The sequence below is a fragment of the Paramisgurnus dabryanus genome, chromosome 11 (assembly GCF_030506205.2).
Source record: "Paramisgurnus dabryanus chromosome 11, PD_genome_1.1, whole genome shotgun sequence".
Lineage (NCBI taxonomy): Eukaryota > Metazoa > Chordata > Actinopteri > Cypriniformes > Cobitidae > Paramisgurnus > Paramisgurnus dabryanus.
The window spans coordinates 14,227,823-14,249,173 of record NC_133347.1 but is presented as its reverse complement, the minus strand read 5'-3'; the positions used below and the strand labels follow the sequence as shown (position 1 = coordinate 14,249,173).

General features: G+C 38.7%; 1 protein-coding gene across 10 annotated transcripts in view; it reads right to left on the bottom strand.

Annotated features, from left to right (window-relative positions):
* Positions 1–283: 283 nt before the first annotated feature.
* The window catches only part of dnmt3ba (DNA (cytosine-5-)-methyltransferase 3 beta, duplicate a), a 29,926-nt gene continuing 8,858 nt past the window's right edge, over positions 284–21,351 (bottom strand). For 4 of the 10 annotated variants that reach the window (XM_065246944.2, XM_065246945.2, XM_065246942.1 and 1 more), the window contains 24 exons: positions 21,083–21,228; positions 20,702–20,891; positions 17,182–18,953; positions 16,891–17,062; positions 14,143–14,211; positions 13,817–13,881; positions 12,258–12,389; positions 11,522–11,599; positions 11,238–11,387; positions 10,217–10,324; positions 9,827–9,953; positions 9,566–9,700; positions 9,395–9,439; positions 6,396–6,475; positions 5,668–5,780; positions 5,395–5,578; positions 5,203–5,287; positions 4,911–5,056; positions 4,637–4,727; positions 4,269–4,417; positions 2,122–2,207; positions 1,903–1,972; positions 1,623–1,741; positions 284–1,433 (listed from right to left, as the gene is read on the bottom strand). In XM_065246944.2, the coding sequence (XP_065103016.1) occupies positions 1,292–1,433; positions 1,623–1,741; positions 1,903–1,972; positions 2,122–2,207; positions 4,269–4,417; positions 4,637–4,727; positions 4,911–5,056; positions 5,203–5,287; positions 5,395–5,578; positions 5,668–5,780; positions 6,396–6,475; positions 9,395–9,439; positions 9,566–9,700; positions 9,827–9,953; positions 10,217–10,324; positions 11,238–11,387; positions 11,522–11,599; positions 12,258–12,389; positions 13,817–13,881; positions 14,143–14,211; positions 16,891–17,062; positions 17,182–18,953; positions 20,702–20,891; positions 21,083–21,228 (4,454 nt within the window). In that variant the 3' untranslated portion in view covers positions 284–1,291. The remainder of the gene's footprint in view (positions 1,434–1,622; positions 1,742–1,902; positions 1,973–2,121; positions 2,208–4,268; positions 4,418–4,636; positions 4,728–4,910; positions 5,057–5,202; positions 5,288–5,394; positions 5,579–5,667; positions 5,781–6,395; positions 6,476–9,394; positions 9,440–9,565; positions 9,701–9,826; positions 9,954–10,216; positions 10,325–11,237; positions 11,388–11,521; positions 11,600–12,257; positions 12,390–13,816; positions 13,882–14,142; positions 14,212–16,890; positions 17,063–17,181; positions 18,954–20,701; positions 20,892–21,082; positions 21,229–21,351) is intronic. The other 6 variants (XM_065246946.1, XM_065246948.1, XM_065246949.1 and 3 more) reach the window with 6 other exon arrangements.

Sequence of the window (21,351 nt, the reverse complement as noted above, 5' to 3'; positions counted from 1 at the left end):
ACCACATTTACAAAGAAAAAAAAATGAATGGAATGACTGCGTTTGACAGACATTCTGTTTTAGAAAACTACCAACAGAATAGGATTCACTTTTTGATCTCTAAAAAGTCAGAATCACTGTTATCTGTGATCAAACCATGCTTAATAACTAAAAAAAAAGAGAGAGAGAAACATTAAAAAGCACCTAATTTCACATTGACAGCTTTCAATTATTTGATATTCAAATGTATTCTTAGACCACACAAAAGGAAATGCTATGTAGACAATTGCACAAAACAGAGCAGTCAAAATAAATTTCCCTTTAATGTAATCTAAAATCATGCAAGGTAAACTCCGTTTCTATTTTTCCTACATAAAAATATAGCCTTTTAACATGTAGGCTTGTATTTAAAATGTAAGCCCTTAACCAGATTGCATTAAGTTGTGCAAAAAGGCTGCAGAGCCACAACAGGACAAAGATTTAATGTTAGAATAATCAAAATTAGCATTTTAGAAAAATGCAAACCCTTTGTAAAGCTAGAGGGTAGAGTCACCATAGTCCTATATGCCAACAAGTTAGGGCTTTTATTAAAATGGCACAGACAAAATTTTGTGCTTTTGAGTACCTGGTGTACTCGCAGGTAAATGTATTATAGGGCAGAGTACGGTGTAGATTTTTTAATGCTTAACTAGGAATCAAACTGTGTAGATTACAACTGTGTAGAGATGATGCTAAACAACAGTAAACCAAGGAGGTCTTGCATACATTTGTGATGATGGACAATCATTCTGCATTATAAAACAGCACCATGGAATAAAAAAGGATCAATTATTAAAAAAATGATTTTTTGCACAATTAGAAATTTGGACATTCCTAAATAAGGCCATGAGCTGATGTTAAAATGTTGACAAGTTTAAAACCTTGTCTTTCAGATACTAACTAGATCTAACTAACTAGAATCAATATTAACTTATTAAATTATAAATAGGCATTTCCCCAGACAATGAACCAATCACTGAATGCCACTGAGGTAGTGGGTGGAGTTTCGTGTGGCTCTCTTCAGCGATAAATCTGTTTAAAAGTATTAAAAACTACAGTACTCATGATGTATAAAATCGGATCCAAAAGCCTTTGTGCATTAAGGCTAAAAACGTTTTAAACAAATGTAACATTAAAAATAGACAAAATATTTTGTGAGGTCTGAGTCTGTGGAAACAAAAAAAAAATTAAAATTCATATAGCTAAGATACTTTGAGAACGGTGAAAAGTGAGATTCCTCCTCATGTGGACCTTCGTGGAAAAGAGAATGGGTTTACTCGCAAGCAAAGTAATCCTTCAGGGGGGCAAAGAGGTGTCGGATCACAGGCACACTCCAGGACCGCCCAAGAACTTTCTGTCTCTGTCCGCGGCCCATATTATTCACATCTGTGTAATGCTTTGGGAATCCAAATACTCTGAAATTGCAGACAGAAAAAAAATGGTCATGGTTTTGTAAAGAATCAATAACTTGAACAAGAAACATTATTTTAATACAAACCCTAAATGCAACTTTTGAAATAAATCCATGCAATACACATATCTTTTGTATCTACCGGTTTGGTCAAAAAAAATTGGAAAAAAATTGAATTGTATATATAACTGACCTTTCCATTTCAGTGCACCAAAGATAATCATCCTTTCCGTTCATCTGCACAGGCAGAGGTCCCATCTTTCCTTGTTTGATAGAGTTGGACTTTGTTGTGATAGTGCGAACTTTACTAAACTAAGACACAGGAAAATATACACTCGATTTAATCCTTCATTTTATATGAGAGGAAATGAATTGTAGTTCGCTATGGCACAAGTAAAGTAAATTCCCTCAGAGGCTAAAAGAAAATGGCACTACAAGACTTTTGCATATTTATATTTAAATATTTGTTTTACCATTGCAGTTCTTCCAATTTCTAGACAGTTCTGCAGGTCAGTGTTGTCACTGAGCGAAGCAGCAAGTGGTCTGAAAAACACAAAATGGGACCTTTAATCACACTAAGCAGTGGATGCATCCATATTGGTATGACCCTTTTGTAAATGATACATATATTCATGCACAAATGTTCATATTCATTAAAATTATGCTTAATATGTGTGACTGTGCATTTATACCGGCTCATTCCAGGTAAATTGCCCCAGAAGTATCGAGCTCTGTGGGCTGGGCTCACTTTCACAGCGTCAATCATCACAGGATTACACTGAAAGCAGATCAATAAAAAAAAAGTTACATAACCACCAATGCCAGGCTCACTACTAAAGCACAAAAAAGTGCTTCAAAGAACACATCCCCAGAGACACAATCTAATGCATCGGTCTCCAACCCTGTTGCTGGAGGGCAACTGTCCGGCATATTTTAGTTCCCACCCTTCTCCAACACACCTGCCTCTTATGTTTAGGTAGCCCTGAAAAACTTGATTAGCAGGTTCGGGTGTGTTTGATGTTGGGGTTAGACCTGAAATTTGCAGGACAGGTGCCCTACAGAAACAGGGTTGGGATTCATGATCTAATGTATTAGGGGTGCGATGAATAACAAAACTCATGGTTCGGATCACATTACGGTTTTTGAGGCACGGATCGGATCGTTTTTCGAACACCAAAAAAAAAGATGGGAAAAAACTAATAACAAATCAAGAAATTACAAACATTCATAAAAAAAGAACAAAGTTGCAGATTAAGTAAGGTCTAAAATGATCATTAGGTACAGAAATCAAAACAATTAAATAATAACACTGTATTTATTGTATTAATTAAATGTTATTGTTATTTTTTTAGAGCTTAAGAAGGGATTTTCTCTTTGTCTTGGGTTGTTTGATTATCATTAATGGCACAGACTTAAATAGGTTAATTGAGGTTACTATCTCTTTAAGACCAAATAAGCACACACAGGTTTCTGTGTGTATGTGCCATGGCAAGAACAGAAAGTTTTATGTTCGCTTGCTTTTTGAAACGCGTATCTCTGTGTGTGCAGTATTGAGTGCCCTTACGCGCGCACACGCGCACACACACATGCCGAATAAAAAAATGGTGCGGCATAAACAGTCGTCCCACTTAAAAACGTTACGTTGTTTTTCATTGCTTTATTAGCCAAATGTATTTTAATACACTACAGTATGAGATACAGTGACGCAACTCTCTAAAGTTTACACTTTAAGAGTTCTGATCTTTGAAGAATGATCACGTCTGACTGGAGCTGGACCGGACACATTCAACCACATGTGCGTTTGTGCTTAAAGTAAACGGCTCACTTTAGCGCCTTTTTGTGGTTAAATTGTTAAAAATCACTTGAATGTTAAAGGAATAGTTTACTCATTTTCAATATTAAAATATGTTATCACCTTAACTAAGAAGAGTTGATACATCCCTCAATCATCTTAGTCCGTGCACGTAAGCGCTGGGGCGCGCTGCGACACTTCGATAGCATTTAGCTTAGCCCCATTCATTCAATGGTACCACTCAGAGATAAAGTTAGAAGTGACCAAACACATCAACGTTTTTCCTATTTAAGACGAATAGTTATACGAGCAAGTTTGGTGGTACAAAATAAAACGTAGCGCTTTTCTAAGCGGATTTAAAAGGGTAACTATATTGTATGGCGGAACAGCACTTTTGGGAGTACTTCGACTCGGCGCAGTAAGTAACACTCTCCCTCTCCCATTATGAGAGGGAGAAGGGGAGCGGATTTTTCAGGCGAGTCGAAGTACTCCCAAAAGTGCTGTTCCGCCATACAATATAGTTACCCTTTTAAATCCGCTTGGAAAAGCGCTACGTTTTATTTTGTACCACCAAACTTGCTCGTATAACTACTCGTCTTAAATAGGAAAAACGTTGATGTGTTTGGTCACTTCTAACGTTATCTCTGAGTGGTACCATTGAATGAATGGGGCTAAGCTAAATGCTATCGAAATGTCGCTGCGCGCTCCAGCGCTTACTTGCACGCACTAAGATGATAGAGGGATGTATCAACTCTTCTTAGTTAAGGTAATAACATATTTTAACATTGAAAATGAGTAGACTATTCCTTTAACCTTTGCAAACCTTTCAAACACGTTCAAATGAAGAACTTTCCCTATTTTTAAATTTGGATATTAATCCGCATATCAAATGCGAGTTGAAACGTGGGTCATGATTCGTACGAATAATGGATCAACTGCAATCCGCTGCAGCACTATAATGTATGTACAACAAATTTAGTAATGAAGTGATACTTTTGCAGGCTTCACTGGTATAAATCTGTATTAGAAATTTAAAAAAAAATTTACCTCCAAAAAGCGGCAGATATCCGCCTTATCGTGAGCGCTCATAGCTACGACGTTCTCAAAGAGCCAGAAAAAGGGCCGATCATCATCCTCTTTGGGCCGCATCATGGTCAACATGCGATAGTATTCGAAAAACAGCCGACCAGTGCCTTCTGTAATGACACGCAATGAAACACATCAATTAAAAAAATATTAAAACCAAACTAAAAAAATAAATGCCATATTTAGAGGTATAAATATATTATCTATAAAATATTTTCCTTTATTTAATTTTATTTAAGCGTAAAACCTTATCATGGATGCTATTGATTTTAGGTGGTCACTGGTTTTGTTTAGACATCCTAAGAAACTTGACGTCTAAATTATCTTACCAAAAAGACCTTTTCTGGCTGGATTCACCATAGACAGGTCATTACAGGGGCTTCCACCAATCAGGAGGTCAAATGGCCCCCATTCAGCCAACTATTATATGGTAGGGAAAAAAGGAAATTTACAAAGGGATATTTCCACATTTACACATAATTTCAAGTACTGTACATAATGTTTAGCCATTAACACCCATTCAATAGAAAAAATATCCAAGGCTTTTTAAATGCAAGTAGTTACCACAAAGCTGAGAAAGTGATAATTCTCATCATTACGTACATGTTTCTTTGTGATGGACCGTACGTCATTGACATACTCAATTTTGCCCTCGTGCTTGATCATCCCAACGGCGATGGAGTCCTCACAGATCTCAGAGGCAATGTAGCGCTCCACCTTAAAACCAAGTTCTTTCAAAACCAGATATCCTGCAAACATATTTGATATGGGTTATAATGGGCATATTGAACTTGCACAATGCATAGCAGTTCCACATTCTCTAAAGTAAACAAAATAACCAATGTCATTCTTTAGTTTTTTCTTTATACCAATTTAACAAAACAAGCAAACAAACCTGTAGCGATCCCATCAAACAAGGATATGACTCTGATTGGCCGACGCCTATCAGCTGGAATCGAAGGATATACTCTGTGTGGCTCCTAAAAACAGAATCAAAACATTTATAAAATCAAACAAACATAGTTGACTTGATCAAATATAAATATAGATAAAATATTAAGTCTATCAGCTAAATATGATGACTCACAAATTCAAATGCACTGTTATTAGCAAAAAACTCCTGGACACGAACGCTCCAGTCAGGTCTAAGCTTCAGAATGCCATATTTTTTGGGGGGCAGACAAATGTAACAGCTCCACGGGTCAACTTCCTTCAACTTATCAAATGTTTCGGGTCCAACCAACACATTCAAACAATCTTTACAGAAACACCTGAAGAGATGAAAGAAGAAATGATTGTGAGACAATATGAACACATCATTTAGTACAAATGTTTCATAAGACAAGATCTGAGTTCGTACCTGCAGCAGCTAGCATTTCCACAGAGAATGACCTCCAGACCAGCACAGCACACAGTGCAGTATGACTGATAGCCATCATCGTCATATCTAAACAGGGTCTCTGTAAAATTCTCCTACACGAAAAACAAAAACACAAATACTCCGGTCAGCTTATACCAAGTAACGACACAGCTGTAACTTAATTTTACAGCACTGGCTGGCGGTGCAAAGGGTCATGATCTTGATTCCCAGGGAATGCAGGAACTGTAAGTTGGTTTGGACACATGTTTGCCTTTGTTTACATGAAAACAGTGGCTGCCGGTGACTTCTCTTTTGATGGGCACAAATTCAAAATATGTGTTCGGAGTATCATGTGTGTTGCTCGTAATGTCAAAATATGTGTTCGTTGCGTTATGTGAACCAAGTGCATCATGCGTCTTTTCAAAATAAGTGCCTGCTGCACATGCATCAAATGGGTTAATGATAAAAGAGGCGCTCATGTTCACAAAATACCAACTTAACACTAAACTCTGATTACATGTGAGATTAAGCGAGTATCTGCATACATGATGCACATGGTTCACATGATGCAACGAACACATATTTTGACATGACGGGCTAAATACATGTTGTGACGAACTTCACATTGTGCGCCCTCAAAAAATGTACCGGCTGCCACTGAATGTAAATAAACACACAAAACATCTTGTCACAAATATGCAGTAAAACATAAACACAAGATGTCATACCTTGCACTTAAAACAAAGGCTACCCTCAAAGAGCGGATGGAAAATTTCAATGTTGCTGGTTCCACATGACAGACAGAAATCTAGGGAAACATAGAAGTTAAACATAGCTTTAAAGGTGCCATAGAATAAAAAAAACATACCTAGGCATAGATGAATAATAAGAGCTCTGTACATGGTAATGACATATCGTAAGCCTCATTTTTGTGTAAACTTTGTGCACGCAAAAGACTGCAGGAAAACAGACCAATCTCCACATAACATATATGTCAAGACCACACGTTAGCGATTGCCTATGGCAGATCTTAAGTGACTCAGGGCAGATCCAATAGTGTTAAACTTTAACAGAGAACCCGCCTACAAGGAAGTAAACGTTTCTCAATTGAGAGAGGCCAGACTGTCTGTACAATTAATAATAATAATAATAAGTTTAATTTATATAGCGCCTTTCCAAAGCTCAAGGACGCTTCACAATAACAGTTAGGAGTAGACAGTAAATACATACAGTAGCAGACAATGGACAATTGCCCAATCCAAGCGATCCTAGTTGCGTTTCGCATTGCAAATTAAATAAACAAAAACCAAAAATAACATAAAACAGAACAAAAACAAGCAGGATCAGATCATGACAACATGGAAATCAGTGGATAAGTCGAAAAATCTGAAGCAACAGAATAATTAAGTGTAAGGAACCTGATTATTGAAAACATGTCATGACAGGTAGTATTTATTAAACAAATGGGTTTTGAGTTTAGACTTAAATTCATGTAGTGTTGTTGTAGCCCTCAGAGAAAGGGGGAGAGAGTTCCATAGCTTAGGGGCTGTAACTGAGAAAGACCTACCACCCATAGATGAAAGGCGAAATCTTGGTTCACAGAGGAGTTTACAGTCAGAGGATCGTAGGGTTCGAGGGGGAGTATAAGGAGAAAGTAAATCAGAAAGATAGGAAGGAGCAAGACCATTTAATGACTTAAAGGTAAGCAGGAGAATTTTGTAGGAAATACGAGAAGACAAAGGTAGCCAGTGGAGGTGGAACAGAATTGGAGTGATATGAGCGGATCGTTTAGTGTGAGTTAGCAATCTAGCGGCAGAGTTTTGAATATATTGCAGACGTGAGATAGAGTGTGCTGGTAGTCCGGAAAAAAGAGCATTACAGTAGTCGAGACGAGATGTGATAAACGCATGTACCAAAGATTCAGCGTCTTTTGGACTAACATATGGACGGAGCTTTGCAATACGGCGGAGGTGAAAAAATGCAGCTTTACAGAGTTGACTGATGTAGGGGTCGAAAGTCAGTGAAGAGTCAAGGGTGATACCCAAGTTTTTAATAGTAGCAAATGGATGTAGCTTCAAGGTCAAGAGTGGGAGTCTTGGTTATTTTTTTTGTTAGAGATGGTGGACCAGTAATTAAGATTTCTGTCTTGGTCAGATTCAAACTGAGAAAATTGCAGTTCAGCCAGGTCTTTAATTCATTAATACCTGAGGATAGTGTTGTAGTCTGGTGAATAGAGTCCGGTTTACAAGCGGTATATATTTGAATATCGTCGGCATAACAGTGATAGTGAAAACCATGACGGTGAATAATTTGTTCGATAGGCAAAATGTAAATGATAAACAGTAATGGGCTGAGAACTGATCCTTGTGGGACACCTTGCTCTAGTATGACAGCGGGAGATTTATAGTTGTGCATACTGATATAAAATGTTCTATCTGTCAGATAGAAAGAAAACCAAGAGAGCGCAGCTCCTGAGATACCAATCTCTGAGAGGCTTTTCAATAAACGTTTATGACAGACAGTGTCAAAAGCCGAACTAAGGTCAATTGAAATGTACAAGAGTCTGGTAGAACCAGACTGACTGGCATGAGCCTCAAAGCAGAGCAATCAGAGCAGAGCTTAATATTATTATTCATGACCCTTACAAATAAGCGTAAAACTAGACCATTTAATTCAAAGGACAAATCATAGGGTTGTAAGTGGACATGTAAAACCATCTCTGCATAATTTTTGCACTTAAAGGGATAGTTGGGCCAAAAATGACATTAAACCCATGATTTACTCACCCCCAAGCTGTCCGAGTTGCATTTGTCCATCGTTTTTCAGACAAACACATTTTCGGATATTTTATAAAATGTTTTAGATCTTTCAGTTGATTAAATGTAATGTTACGGGGTCCAGCAATAGTCCACGACCTTCAAGTCCAAAAAAAGTGCGTCCATCCTTCACAAATTAAATCCAAACAGCTCCAGGATGATAAACAAAGGTCTTCTGAGGGTAATCCGCGCTGTGTTGTTGTAGAAATATCCATATTTAAAACTTTATTAACGTAAATAACTACCTTCCGGTAGCGCCGCCATCTTAGTCGCGTCCGCATTCAGGATGAGAGCTTACGCAGCCTACGGAGGCTACTCTGCTGCTGCTCTGTGCCCCCGCCCTCCAAATTTGTCATACGTCACTAAGAAAAGTGCGTACACTACGCTTATACTCTCTACTGAATGCGGACGCGACTAAGATGGCGGCGCTACCGGAAGGTAGTTATTTACGTTAATAAAGTTTTAAATATGAATATTTCTACAACACCACAGCGCGGATTACCCTCAGAAGACCTTTGTTTATCATCCTGGAGCCGTTTGGACTTAATTTGTGAAGGATGGACGCACTTTTTTGGACTTGAAGGTCGTGGACTATGGGTGGACCCCGTAACATTACATTTAATCAACTGAAAGATCTAAAACATTTTATAAAATATCAGAAAATGTGTTTGTCTGAAAAACAATGGACATATGCAACTCGGACAGCTTGGGGGTGAGTAAATCATGGGTTTACTATCATTTTTGGCCGAACTATCCCTTTAATAAAGTAACAAACCTATGTAAATTTCAAAGAAAAATGTAACATATTATTTTAACGCATTCTTTGGCACATAAGGACAAGCCAGTGATCCTGTGGCCAGTGTGAGTTCAAATTATGAATTTGAAAGAAATTAAAATACAGATAGACTCACCTTCAATTTTTTTGCCCTTCACTTTCACCTCATGAGCCATTTGGTCTAAAAGGGGAGAACAAAACACATTAAGGAAGCTTTTACAACAAAAAGATAAATCTGCATAATTTGATATATTAAAAGAAACATTTAAAAGTAAAACTGTATATAGGGCAGGGTGCTAGAACTCACCTCTGGTGTAATCCTGAATTGGAGTTGGTTGACTTTGTGGTTTGTTTTTATACACATACTTTCTCTTAGCTGGCGGTTGATAATCAGCCACAGATGAATCTGATGAATCAGTTTTAGTACTGGCAGAGCTGTCTGCTGGATGTACAAGACAACTGTTGTTAATCAATCTGGATCAAAAAATATACTGAAAATGAACTCTCTTTCCATGTTGGGGGCTTGATGTTGTAACACCTGACGCAGGTGATACGTAATAATACGTACCCACAGCAGGCATTAAGCCATCGGGACCTGTTGGCTTGAATCCTCCAAATGCCCAATCCAACATGGCTTTTGTCTCATCCTCTTTTTTCACAGTGGGAAATGTCTTTCCACAGCGTTCTTTTGCCAACTATATACAGACAAAAAAAACATGCAGCATTTACAAATTAAAGTAATTCAAGCATGAGACTAATCTAAAAACATGCTGAAAAGACTAGCTCAAGTTTTTATTACTGATTTATACTGTTTAGTGCTGGTTTAGACCCAAGCACATCCCAACACAAGATATAACTACTAACTAGCAATGCTGGTCATTTTAGTAGGTAAGATAGGTTTGATGTCTTGAACACAATATTATAAACTTAACATTAAGTATACAAAACTGTACAGTACCTCCAGGATTTGGTAAATGGCATCTTTGTAAGTTGGCAGACCAACATAGGATTTACTACAAAAGCACTTTGCAAATGCAGCGAATGGCAGCAACCCCTCTGTATGAATCTATATTTGATCAAAAAGATGGGTTTCAGAAAATGTGCACAGAAAAATAAAAATAAAGAAATGGGGCTTTTTGTCCATGTTTATTAGTTTTGAGTCTACCTATATGCCAATGCACCTGTTAAAGTTGCAAAGGTACACCAACGTTCAATTTTAATTTGCCAGCATTGTTATTTTTACAATAGTTTAAAGGCGGGGTGCATGATGTTTGAAAAACACTTTGGAAAAGGGAGTCGGCCGACTACCAAAACACTCTTGTAGCCAATCAGCAGTAAGGGGGAAGTCTACTAACCGACATCATTGCCTTGTTGCGTATGTGTGGGGCGGGTCTATACAAAAGAAGGTCCATATTCTATTGGGGAAGGTGTGTGTTTGTTTAGGTGATTTCAAATGTCAACATTGGCTTTCAGAGATCATGCACACTGCCTTTAATGCCTTCCAGAAAATGTACTTATTTAAATATATAAGTATAGAATACATCAAATGAATGAACAGAATGAATAGGATGAAAAAAAAGTTCATCCTATTTTCATTTGTTTTCTTTTTATCACCTCTCAAATATGGGCAGGTTTCTTCAAAAATGCAAAAAGCTGGAATAATTGCATTTTTGTAAATGATTGTTGTTAGAGATCAGATTCAGAGCAATGATCAAAACATACAGAGTATTTACTGTTTTTGGATCAGGAGAGACTTTAGTGTTTTATAAGTTGTGTAAGAGCACCACCTAGTGGACAACACAACCGCAAGCAAGTAGGTAGTAGATTCATGGCTGTAAAATAACTAAAACCATTTCAAGAGTTTTTTAAGGGGTCTTTCAAAATGCAGACAAATGTTCCTCAAATGATTTTTATAAGTGAGGGAACAATGAAAGACAGACAGTATGAGGAAAAATAAAGACACTTTCTATAACTCTAACCTCTGAAAACATGCCATCTCCAAACCACTCCACGCGCCTCACTGACACGGGCGGTGACTTGCCCTTCCATGCCATCACTAACCCAGGCCACCAGGAAAAGCCCTTTACTTTCCCCCACACCAGCTCTCCAACACCAAAACCCTTGCCATCCTGCACAGAAAAAACAAAGAATAATGTATATTACCAGCCATAATATATAACATTTCAGCAGAAAATGACGTAAACTCAGAATTTATTAATCTTTTAGACCATTCTTTCAATTAAATAAAACGTAAAAGATTTACCTGGTACGAATGAACTCTTTTCCCTTGTTTGGGGCTTGATGTTATAACACTTGACACAGATGAAACTTCATTCTTCGCCTTAAAATAATAAATAATATGTCAGAGACAAACAAACCCTTTCGAATTAAGGACACGTAGTCGAAACACCGACAGTTTCAATAATGAGCGGTGAGAGATATTTGAATGCTTTAAAACTGTAGGCATTTGCTATATACAGTAGTATGACAGGGTTTACAGCAAGACAACATATTTTTGATATTTAATGTAGTTAGAAAAAACTGCCAATTATTTGTTCACCAGCTTTAATTGTGCCATGGCAGGATAGCATAAACTGCCCTTATCTTGCATACAAGGAGGCTAAGCACAAAATGTGGCCCCAATTTAACTTGGCATTAGTAATTCTATGCATGTTAGTGTTTCAGCATACCATGCACAAAACTACAAACAGGGTACATTGAGCTAAAAGAAAACATTCAATCACCCTGCAGAAGTTAATGTTATTAAGGTTATGTGTAAAATAGCATGAAAATGCAGAGTGAAAAGAAATCAGCAGGATGAAGAAGCACAAAGAGAGAGAGAGAGAGAGAGAGAAAGACATACGACTTCGCTGCATCCATGAATCTAAACAGCCCGTCATAGCATTGACAGCGTGAATGGACGAAACGGAAAAAGCTGAGCCACTACACCTGCGATCGGCAACACAGAGAATATGATCTCCACCTAGGCAGGTACATACCGGCTCGGCCGTTCTGTCCTTGTCAACGTTGACTGGCTTGGTCCAGGTGCCCGCACCAGCCTGAAAGATCGTACGTGCCGGCGGTTTCTGCCGTAAGCTGGTCTCCCAACCGTATACTCCCCTAACAGAGCCCTACAGACCCACATACACACAAATGTACACATACATATGCACAAACATTACACGCACACCCAGTCGCCCAGGACACATCTCACAGTGAGGTCATTAGTATTAGGGTCCCATAGTAAAGATACGTAGAAAAGGAAAGGAGGAAGACCGAGAGAGGTTAGTGTGATGACAGTTGGTTTGTGTGCTTGTGTTGGTTTTCATCAGATGAATGACCGAATCAGTCTTGGCGCCATAGTGCAAATCGCACGAACCAATAGAAAAAAAATCAATCAACATCCTGTTGAAAAGACCAGCATAGCCATGCAGTTCAACAGCACAAATGAGTTAGTTAACATGGTTGAGTATTCAAAGGTAGAGTCAATACAGAAGTATAGACCATTTTACTGTTTGTACACAATGATGATGTGGCAACGTATGCGCTCGCATATTGGCAACGGAAGTATGGCAAAAATCAGCAGTGAAGCAACACAGACAGAGAAAGTTATTTTAAAAAGTTAATTTTATCAACTTTTTTAACACGGCTACCAGATCTGTGTACTATAGTGGAGTGGAAAGAAGACGTAGGCAAATGGCCAAAAATAAAGTTGCCAGAAACATGTATATTAGTATATTATATTAGTACAACCAAATGCAACAACCAGACATTTTGATGCTGGGAAACCGTTTTGATAAACTTTCTGAGTTGCTAACACGTTAAAACCAATGGGGAATAACACCACATCTATTGCCAAAATGTGGGCGCAGGCTCACGTGGGCTGTAAAAGGGTCTATGGTCCATTATTTACATGTATGAAAGAAAGGGTCCGCATATACATGCGTTGAACATCTGTGTACACGTTAAATAAAGTCAAATAAACTATACTTTGCAAAGCAGTGCATTTGACTTTGCGCGTACAATTAAAGACTTCACTTTGTGCTTTACTGGTTAACCATTTGCTGCTGGTTTTTCAGCAGGCTGGCATATTCTTCATATATCTTGGCATATTCATTACTGTACGTTCACACCACCGCTGGCGATGGCATCAAAAAGCAATCTGGCTGCCCTGCCAACGACGCTATAGAAAAAGAGTAGCGGATGCTCTGACGCTCAATTGCATTCTCTGGAATCCTCTCAAGGGAAAGACTTCTATGGGTTTCCGCCTTCCAATTGGTTGCCTGGGAACCTTATCATAACCATATCGGTACACCATAGAGTTGAGCTCATTTTAACTCTCCTCAACGCTCACACCATCCAAGACACGCCGCTGCTCACCGCTAGCTCCCATTGAAAATGAATGACTTCCGGCCACTTTGACGCTTTTGCAGGCAGCGGTGTGAAAAGCCTTTTTTTACAAAGCTGTTTAATAGCTAAATGTAATAGAAACCGGGCGCAAATCTAAAAGCAGTTAATTGTTATTCCTCAGACATAGCGGTTTTCTAGCCAAAATTACCTTTGGAAATGAGCTACTAGTCCAGATTACATCATCGTCCGCTCCTTCTTTCTTCAAGTCCATTTCTGCAGAAAAATAAGATCAACAGAGTTAAATATAAAAAAGTTCAACCCCAGGTATAAACTGATCTATTGTGGGTCAAGCTAACTTAAATAAATAGCATTATTAGCAACAAGTAACATTAATCACAGACAGAAAGAGAAAGAGAGAGAATGTAATGAACAAGTCAATGAGAGTTTAGACCCACAGATGTTTGCCACCAGAAGTGTGTAAAGAATTACTTGGTTGCAACTCTAGGATCATTGTCTTAAGCATTTTATTCAGACCTCTCTGACAAGTGATCTTCTCCAGTAGCACCACACACGGCTTCACTGTCTCTGAGTGTAGAACCATCTCTGGAAAACAGCACACTCATTAATCTAACCAGCCTTTGGTGTTAATCTGACTGGATCTTACTGGACTAAACTTCTTGTATAGCCCTAAACTCAGCTATTAAACAAACAATTCAACTTAATATGCTTTAATGGTGAAGGCTTTACAGCTTCACACTTTAACATTGTGGTGGAGATGGTACTTCCTACAGAACCATATGTTTAGGCTACAGACAAACTACTTTGAAGCTTATTCCGGCCAAGAACCAGTCACTTCATACATCAGACCTTTACGTATCACAACCAGCCAGTTAATTTTCTTTGGACATGCCTTTTAGTGACATGCAAACCTGGAATGAATGATAAAACTAGACAAAAAGCAGATAAATGCACATAGACATTGTTAAGTCTGAATTTTTTTGTCTATCTAACATGACATAACTCAATACTGAATGCCTCAAACTATATTTTTCGAAACATGAGATGCCATGGGCCACATAATCTTCAGCAAATCCAGTGTTTACTACTTTGTAGATAATCATTGCATCAGCTCGGTTACTTTTTTGCATAACATGACTGATAAGTCAGACGAAGTTTCACTTTCTTTTTCATCTTGTTTTTTATGTAAAATATACTTTAGGTGTTATCAAAGACTAAAGGGGATCGCACAGCGTTCTAAAAAAAAAAAAAATTGAACAATTTTCCAATTTCTATGAGTATACGCACACCGGCACCGCCAGGTGGCGCCTGTCCGCGCCGCCCAGCTGTGACTCAGGAAGTTGCTCAAATCCCTGTCGCGCCACACAGCGCCACTCACATAGTTTAACATTAAATAACATCATATTTGTCCCAAATCATTAACGATTAACATATGCTGCTAACGTATATTTTGCATTTTGAAGTAGACACTATCTGAAGAAGCTCGCGCTATTTAATGTGCACTTCCTGTTTACAATACCTCAGAGTTGTCCTAGACGCGACTCGACGCTGAACTGCGCGGCTGGTGTGCGATCCCCTTAAGACGCTACTAGGGCTGTGACGGTGGCAGTATTTTACCACAGCGATGGTAATGCACTAATTCACCGCAGTGGTGCGTTGGTTAAAGAATGTGTGTGGGTGGGCATTGATGCGTATATGCTTATATGTAATGCATATATATATATATATATATATATATATATATATATATATATATATATATATTTTTTTTTTTTTTTAAATATAAAAACATAAACTTGGACCAGATATACTATTCGTAAATAAACGTGTGTGTTCATAGGCTCAGATTTTCAAGCAATGCTTAAGACTGCAAAAAATGATTTTCAAGAAAAAATTCTTAGTATTTTTGTCTTGTTTTGAGTAAAAAATATCTAAAAATTCTTAAATTAAGATGCTTTTCTTGATGACCAAAATGACCCAAGAAAATAAGTCTAGTTTTTAGACCAAAAATATCAAATTTAAGTGATTTTGTGCATAAAACAAGCAAAAAAATCTGCCAATAGAGTAAGCAATTTTTACATGAATTTAGTGTTTAAGAAAAATGTTCAACATTTTTTTATTTACCCCTTTGGCAGATTTTTTGCTTGTTTTATGCACAAAATAACTTAAATTTGATATTTTTGGTCTAAAAACTAGACTTATTTTCTTGGGTCATCAAGAAAAAGCATCTTAATTTAAGAATTTTTAGATATTTTTACTGAAAACAAGACAAAAATACTAAGAAAATGTTTTCTTGAAAATCTTTTTCGCAGTGTATGTTACTTAGCAACAGTCGGTGCTCTAAAGCGCCCAAGCGCTTTGAAGAGGAGAAAAGCGCCATGGTCACGTTTTCCGTGTGGTTTTAGATGCAAAATGTGAAGCAAAAGTAAAGCATTTAAGAACGTGTGCTTGGACATTTTGGTGGGTGCTAGAGCAAGCCGCAGAGCACTCACACAATTGGCGCCTACAGTTTTTTCGTGTTTATTGTAGCACTTTTATCCGTGAAACAACACGTGGTTCATGTAAGGAACCTTTTCGGGATTATAATGTTTTCAGCTGCACTGAAAACGTGTTTTGATGGTGTACTGGTAGCGCAGATGATACTTTTTCGCACCCTTGAATGACCCAAGAGAGAATATCTTGCCTCAAGCCAGCGGGTCATCACTGATATCAGTTGCCTCCCCTTGCAAATAGCGGGCAAACTCTGGGTCTGCTGGCTGTGTGCATTCATCCAAATTTGAAGACATCTCGCTGGGCGAGATTGAACTTTATATGTTTTTATATAGTTTGTGACGTGCACACCACCATTGCTTGGTGGTGCGTGGTTATGACAACCGTCACAGCCATAGACACTACTAAAGTTTTTAACTTTAAAAGCTATTGTGGCAGGTGGACTGAGAAGAAGTGATATGGGAAACAGTGAATGGATGAATGTGGTGACTAAAAAAAAATACTACTACTAATAGCACTATTGATGTATCTTGATTATTACCATCATGGTAATTGCATCGCTCCATATCCAAGTTACAACATAACATCTGTTGCATTATGTAATTTATATTGCATTAACAGAGTGCCATTTGTATTATCAGACAGGTTATATGTTGCATGCGGGCTTTTACTGCCTTTCAGATATGCAAACCTTTTCAGAGACAGAGGAAAGATCATGTCATGCTTAGTGTGAATAGCTTTAGTGCAACTAAACAGGCGTTAAAACAAACCTACCTGATGCACTGCCCACGGTTTCATTCATCGTCCCATTTAAAATAGGCGATCCAATCCTGACCTCAATCATCTCCAAGGAGTCATCATCATTAGAATCCAGGTCTTTTGTGATATCAATTACACTTTCAGCCGAACTATCTTCCCAATGACAAGCATCACCATTTACGACAGCCTGTGGGTCATTATCACATTTGAATTGGTTTTAGTGAACAAACAACAAAGCATTTAATATCAACATACTGAAAGCAAGGCATTAACAACAATTCACTACATACTATATGTATGTTATACCTCAGCAAAGATCTTTTCCAATTCAAAAGATGGACAAGGCAAAGCCAAGAGACTTAGAACAAGCCTCCTGAAGACGGATGCGGGTGCAAAAGTCTTTAGGACATTAGCCCAATATCGTTCCAGAGAAAGGGCTGAAGATGTATCTAGGAGCCTATCATCAAACTTGTGTGCTCTTTTCAGTTCATCATCATCCTCAACAAGTTGGTACTCCAAGAACTCATCTGTGAGCTTAGCAGAATCCTCGAATTTTGCACCAAACTGTACAGCAAGGTCAACTATACTCTTTCCTGTGACCTTCAGCCTTCCTTCTGGGCTAAGTAGTTGTGACATAGTCCTGAGTACACCATCACTCAGAGGGAGACGCTCAGCAATGGAGGTAGTTAGTGTTTTGTAGAACGCTATACACTCATCATGAAATTTAGTCAGGGAGTCTGCTAGCTTCTCTTCTTCTGCCGAGATGAAATCCTCTACTGCTCCACCTAGACTAAGCTCGGTAGAAGGGAGGTGGAAGGCGGAGTTCTCCATAATGGCTGCATCTCGTTCCTTTAGGTAACGTATGACTGCTTGAGGGCGGAGAAAGCTGGAGGCATAAGAACGTAGCAGTCCGCTTGCGTCTCGAAGAATCTGCTCGAGATCGGCACGAGATGAGACTTCGCAACTTTGCAGGCGCCGACTGAAAGCGTGGAGAGGTCCAAGTGCATGATCCAGAAACAAAAAGGTGACTCTGATTTTAAGGTTTTCCAGCAGGGAACAAATGTGCTTAACTTTATCATTGTTCTCATCACAGGAAGCAAAATAGGACACCAAATCTGTCCACATTCCGAGCATCCTTTGAATAAGAACACAAAAATCCGCACAGTTGCTTGCGAGGGAAGTATTGGGTTCATTTAGTCCATCGATGCCAGCAAACAGCATTTTGAGATTGTCATTCGTGGTGGAACAAGTTGAGTAGTGGCCATAGATATTCATAAGAAGCTCCTGAACCTGACTGGAGTGCGCCATTAGACCAGCGTTACAGACAAAGTCTGGTAAACTGTAAAGTCCGGCAAGATAAAGCACCTTTGGGTTGAGCTCCTGAATCTGAGAGACAATGCTCTCAGAGTTTTGATCCTGACCATCAATATAGAAAGCTATCATGTTGCTAGCAGGAAGTTCAAACTTTTGCAAGATGTTGAGTAAAGATCCAGATACAGAACATTCAGAGTCTTCAGGCAAGGACTGGAAAACATCAAGGATACGGATGCAATACTTTGCTGACTTTTCATTAAAATAACCCACAAGAACCACATGGCAGGTGGTCTTTTCGCCACTCTCTGCATCGAGTGGCACCGGCCCACACATGTAAACACTGTACGGGTTCAGCTTGCAAGCAGAAACAATGTCATCCGGATACTGCAATCCTAAGATATATCTTGCTGTCAGTTGGGAGACAGTATTGATCCTTGAGGGTAAACTGGTGAGGCATTGAGTTTGAATAAATAGCAGCATGGTTTCACTGAATGAAACAGAGTCTTCAATCTGCTTTCTCTTAGATGAATTCAACTCTCCCATCACATGTTTTTCATGCTTTTTTGTCAGCTGGTGTCGCTTTAAATCAAAAAACCCTAGGTGCAGCTTGATGTTGGAGTCACATAAAGTGCAGTAAGCGTAATTGTCCCCCTGCTGACTGGGCCGGACCCATTGCATGGTTTGCTGCCACTGAGGATCATAAGGCACAACCTGGCTTTTACCATTCCATTCCAGATTTCGGTCAGGTTCCATTTTCACTCTGACTGTATAAAATGAAAAAAGCGAGTTTAGTATTTTCTGCTTTAATTAATGATGAAAATGGTGTATTTTTAATCAACATTTTTGTTATACTCAGTCTAACGGTACATTCACATGGGGGGGGGGGCAGTGCTAACGGAGGGCACATCTGAAGCGTGGCCCTGACGCGATTGTCATAGTGACAACAGCCAATCACAGTGGACTGCAGCACAACACAAAAAGGCCGCTTTTGTTTTGATAGCTAATGGACACTGGTTTGGTTGTGTTAGCAGGTGTAGCTAGTGTTACCCACCGCAATGATAAATCTTTCCTTCATTTTTATGCTTCTTGCATATACGTAATTGGCTAGCATCTGCACTAGGTTATTTGCATATGGCGATCTGATTGGCTGACACCTGCGTTGGCGCTTGAGAAATTTTCAACTTCTGCCGCGAACAACACCAGTGACGCGATGCCAACTGATCAGTAATACTAGCGGTGAATATTTCGTACTGCTGGAAATACTCTTGTATATTTATCAGAGCTGCTATGGCAACTTGGAAGTCCGACGAATGGAAATAATCCGACATGTTTGTTCTTATTTTCCTGAACTGGCGCATGCCTGTGACGTAAAAGTGTACACGACGAGTGCCACTATGAGCAGACTTTGCGTGTTTACCCTTTAGACAGAAACGCGACGGTAGAGCGTTTTTAAGATTTCCACTCTGGAGGTTGGTTTCACTTTTTTGCATTTTTGAACCCCAAAAATCGCCGTCACCGTTTAAACATAAGGCACATCCAATAAAATATTATTACGTTTTCACCCTCGAGCGTTCTTGTGTAAACAGCACCTAAAGCTGTTTCAGTAAACGGTTGCAGAGTCTCACAGTAAAAGATCTGCTTGCAGCAAGTTGCAGCGTCAAATGTTCTAAAAAAACGCTTAGCGCCTGCCTAATAATCGGCCTAATTTGCAGCACTATTCGCCAACGACAATTTTTTTTTAAATATCCCAAAAATCGGCCTCTAGTAGATTTCTTCAAAAATACCAATTTTTAAACAAAAAGCTGAGATAATTGCATTTTTGTTAAGGACTTTTTTTAGAGATCAGATTCAGAACAATGATCAAAAGATACACTGAGGCCCTGTTTACACGTACATGGTTATTTTGAAAACCTGAGACATTTCCCTTCTTCTGCGCCCTTCGTTTACACGCAAACAGAGAACTCGCCTCTGAATCCGATTCTTAAACTAAAAACTCCGGCCAGAGTGGAGATTTGGAAAATCTTCGGTTACACGGTTGCATGTAAACTGAGACAAACGGATGTTTAGGCAGGCAACGTCACAGTATGCGCCAGAGCTCGCACCTATGCCAAAAGTGCAACCTTGTTCAAAAGAGAAACAGGAAGTGATTTGTTACTGTTTTCGGGATCCTGATTGGCTTATGTGTGCTTGAGCTTCTCGTTACACCGCCAGCTAGAGGTTTGGCATGCTCTGGATGGCATATATACACGGGTACATGTCAATGAACACTTTTCTGAAAACTGACATGTGTGCACAAAGTTATTTTTGAAAGCGGAGAGGTGGAAATGTCAGTTTATGAAAATAGCCGTCCACGTGTAAACGTAGTCTGAGTATTTATTGTTTTTGGATCCATGGATGCTTTTGTTTTAATAAAGTGGGTAAGAGCGCCACCTAGTGCATTATATTGGAAATAGGGCAGGGAACGAGCTAAAAAACAAAATGCAAAACTGAGCTGTCAAAAATGAAGACTCACCAGAATTATTTGCCAATTTCCAGGATTTTGGGAAGTCTACCAGTGCAATATCTTGACCATTACGAGCTTCAACTGGGTTGTACACCTTACTCCCCGGTTTCTCATTGGCAAAGAAAAATTTCTTAAACCACTTCATAAAGGTGAAACTTGCTCTAAACTTTCCTTTGACAAGCTCCTCAACAGGAATCGACTAAAAGAGACATGAAAAATATCTTTTACACAAAACACTTTCAATGTTGCTAGTTTATAGTGGTCTTAGCACATTATATTGAGATTGGAAGCAAATTTTGCCTTCCAAAAATTACACACATCTTAGCATAAGCTTCTGTGACAAAATAAGCAAAATAATTGGATTAATAAAACCATAAAAGTGATTCTTACCTTTTTCACACCCACTTTCCCAAAAGCTTCCTGTAGGAGAGTGTAATTCTTGTTGAAATCAACCTTACTGCTGGACTGAAACTTCACTTTGCTCAAATTGATGGACCCTGGGAATAGGCAGTCCATAAGCTGGCAATAACATGCACCTGAAAGTTGAAAGACAAAAGAAAAGACATAAGCATAATTCAGATAAAAGCCACCATCTTTCACATTCATTTTGCAACTCACATGTATCGTCAGTATGTACACGTACATAAAAATAATAAGCA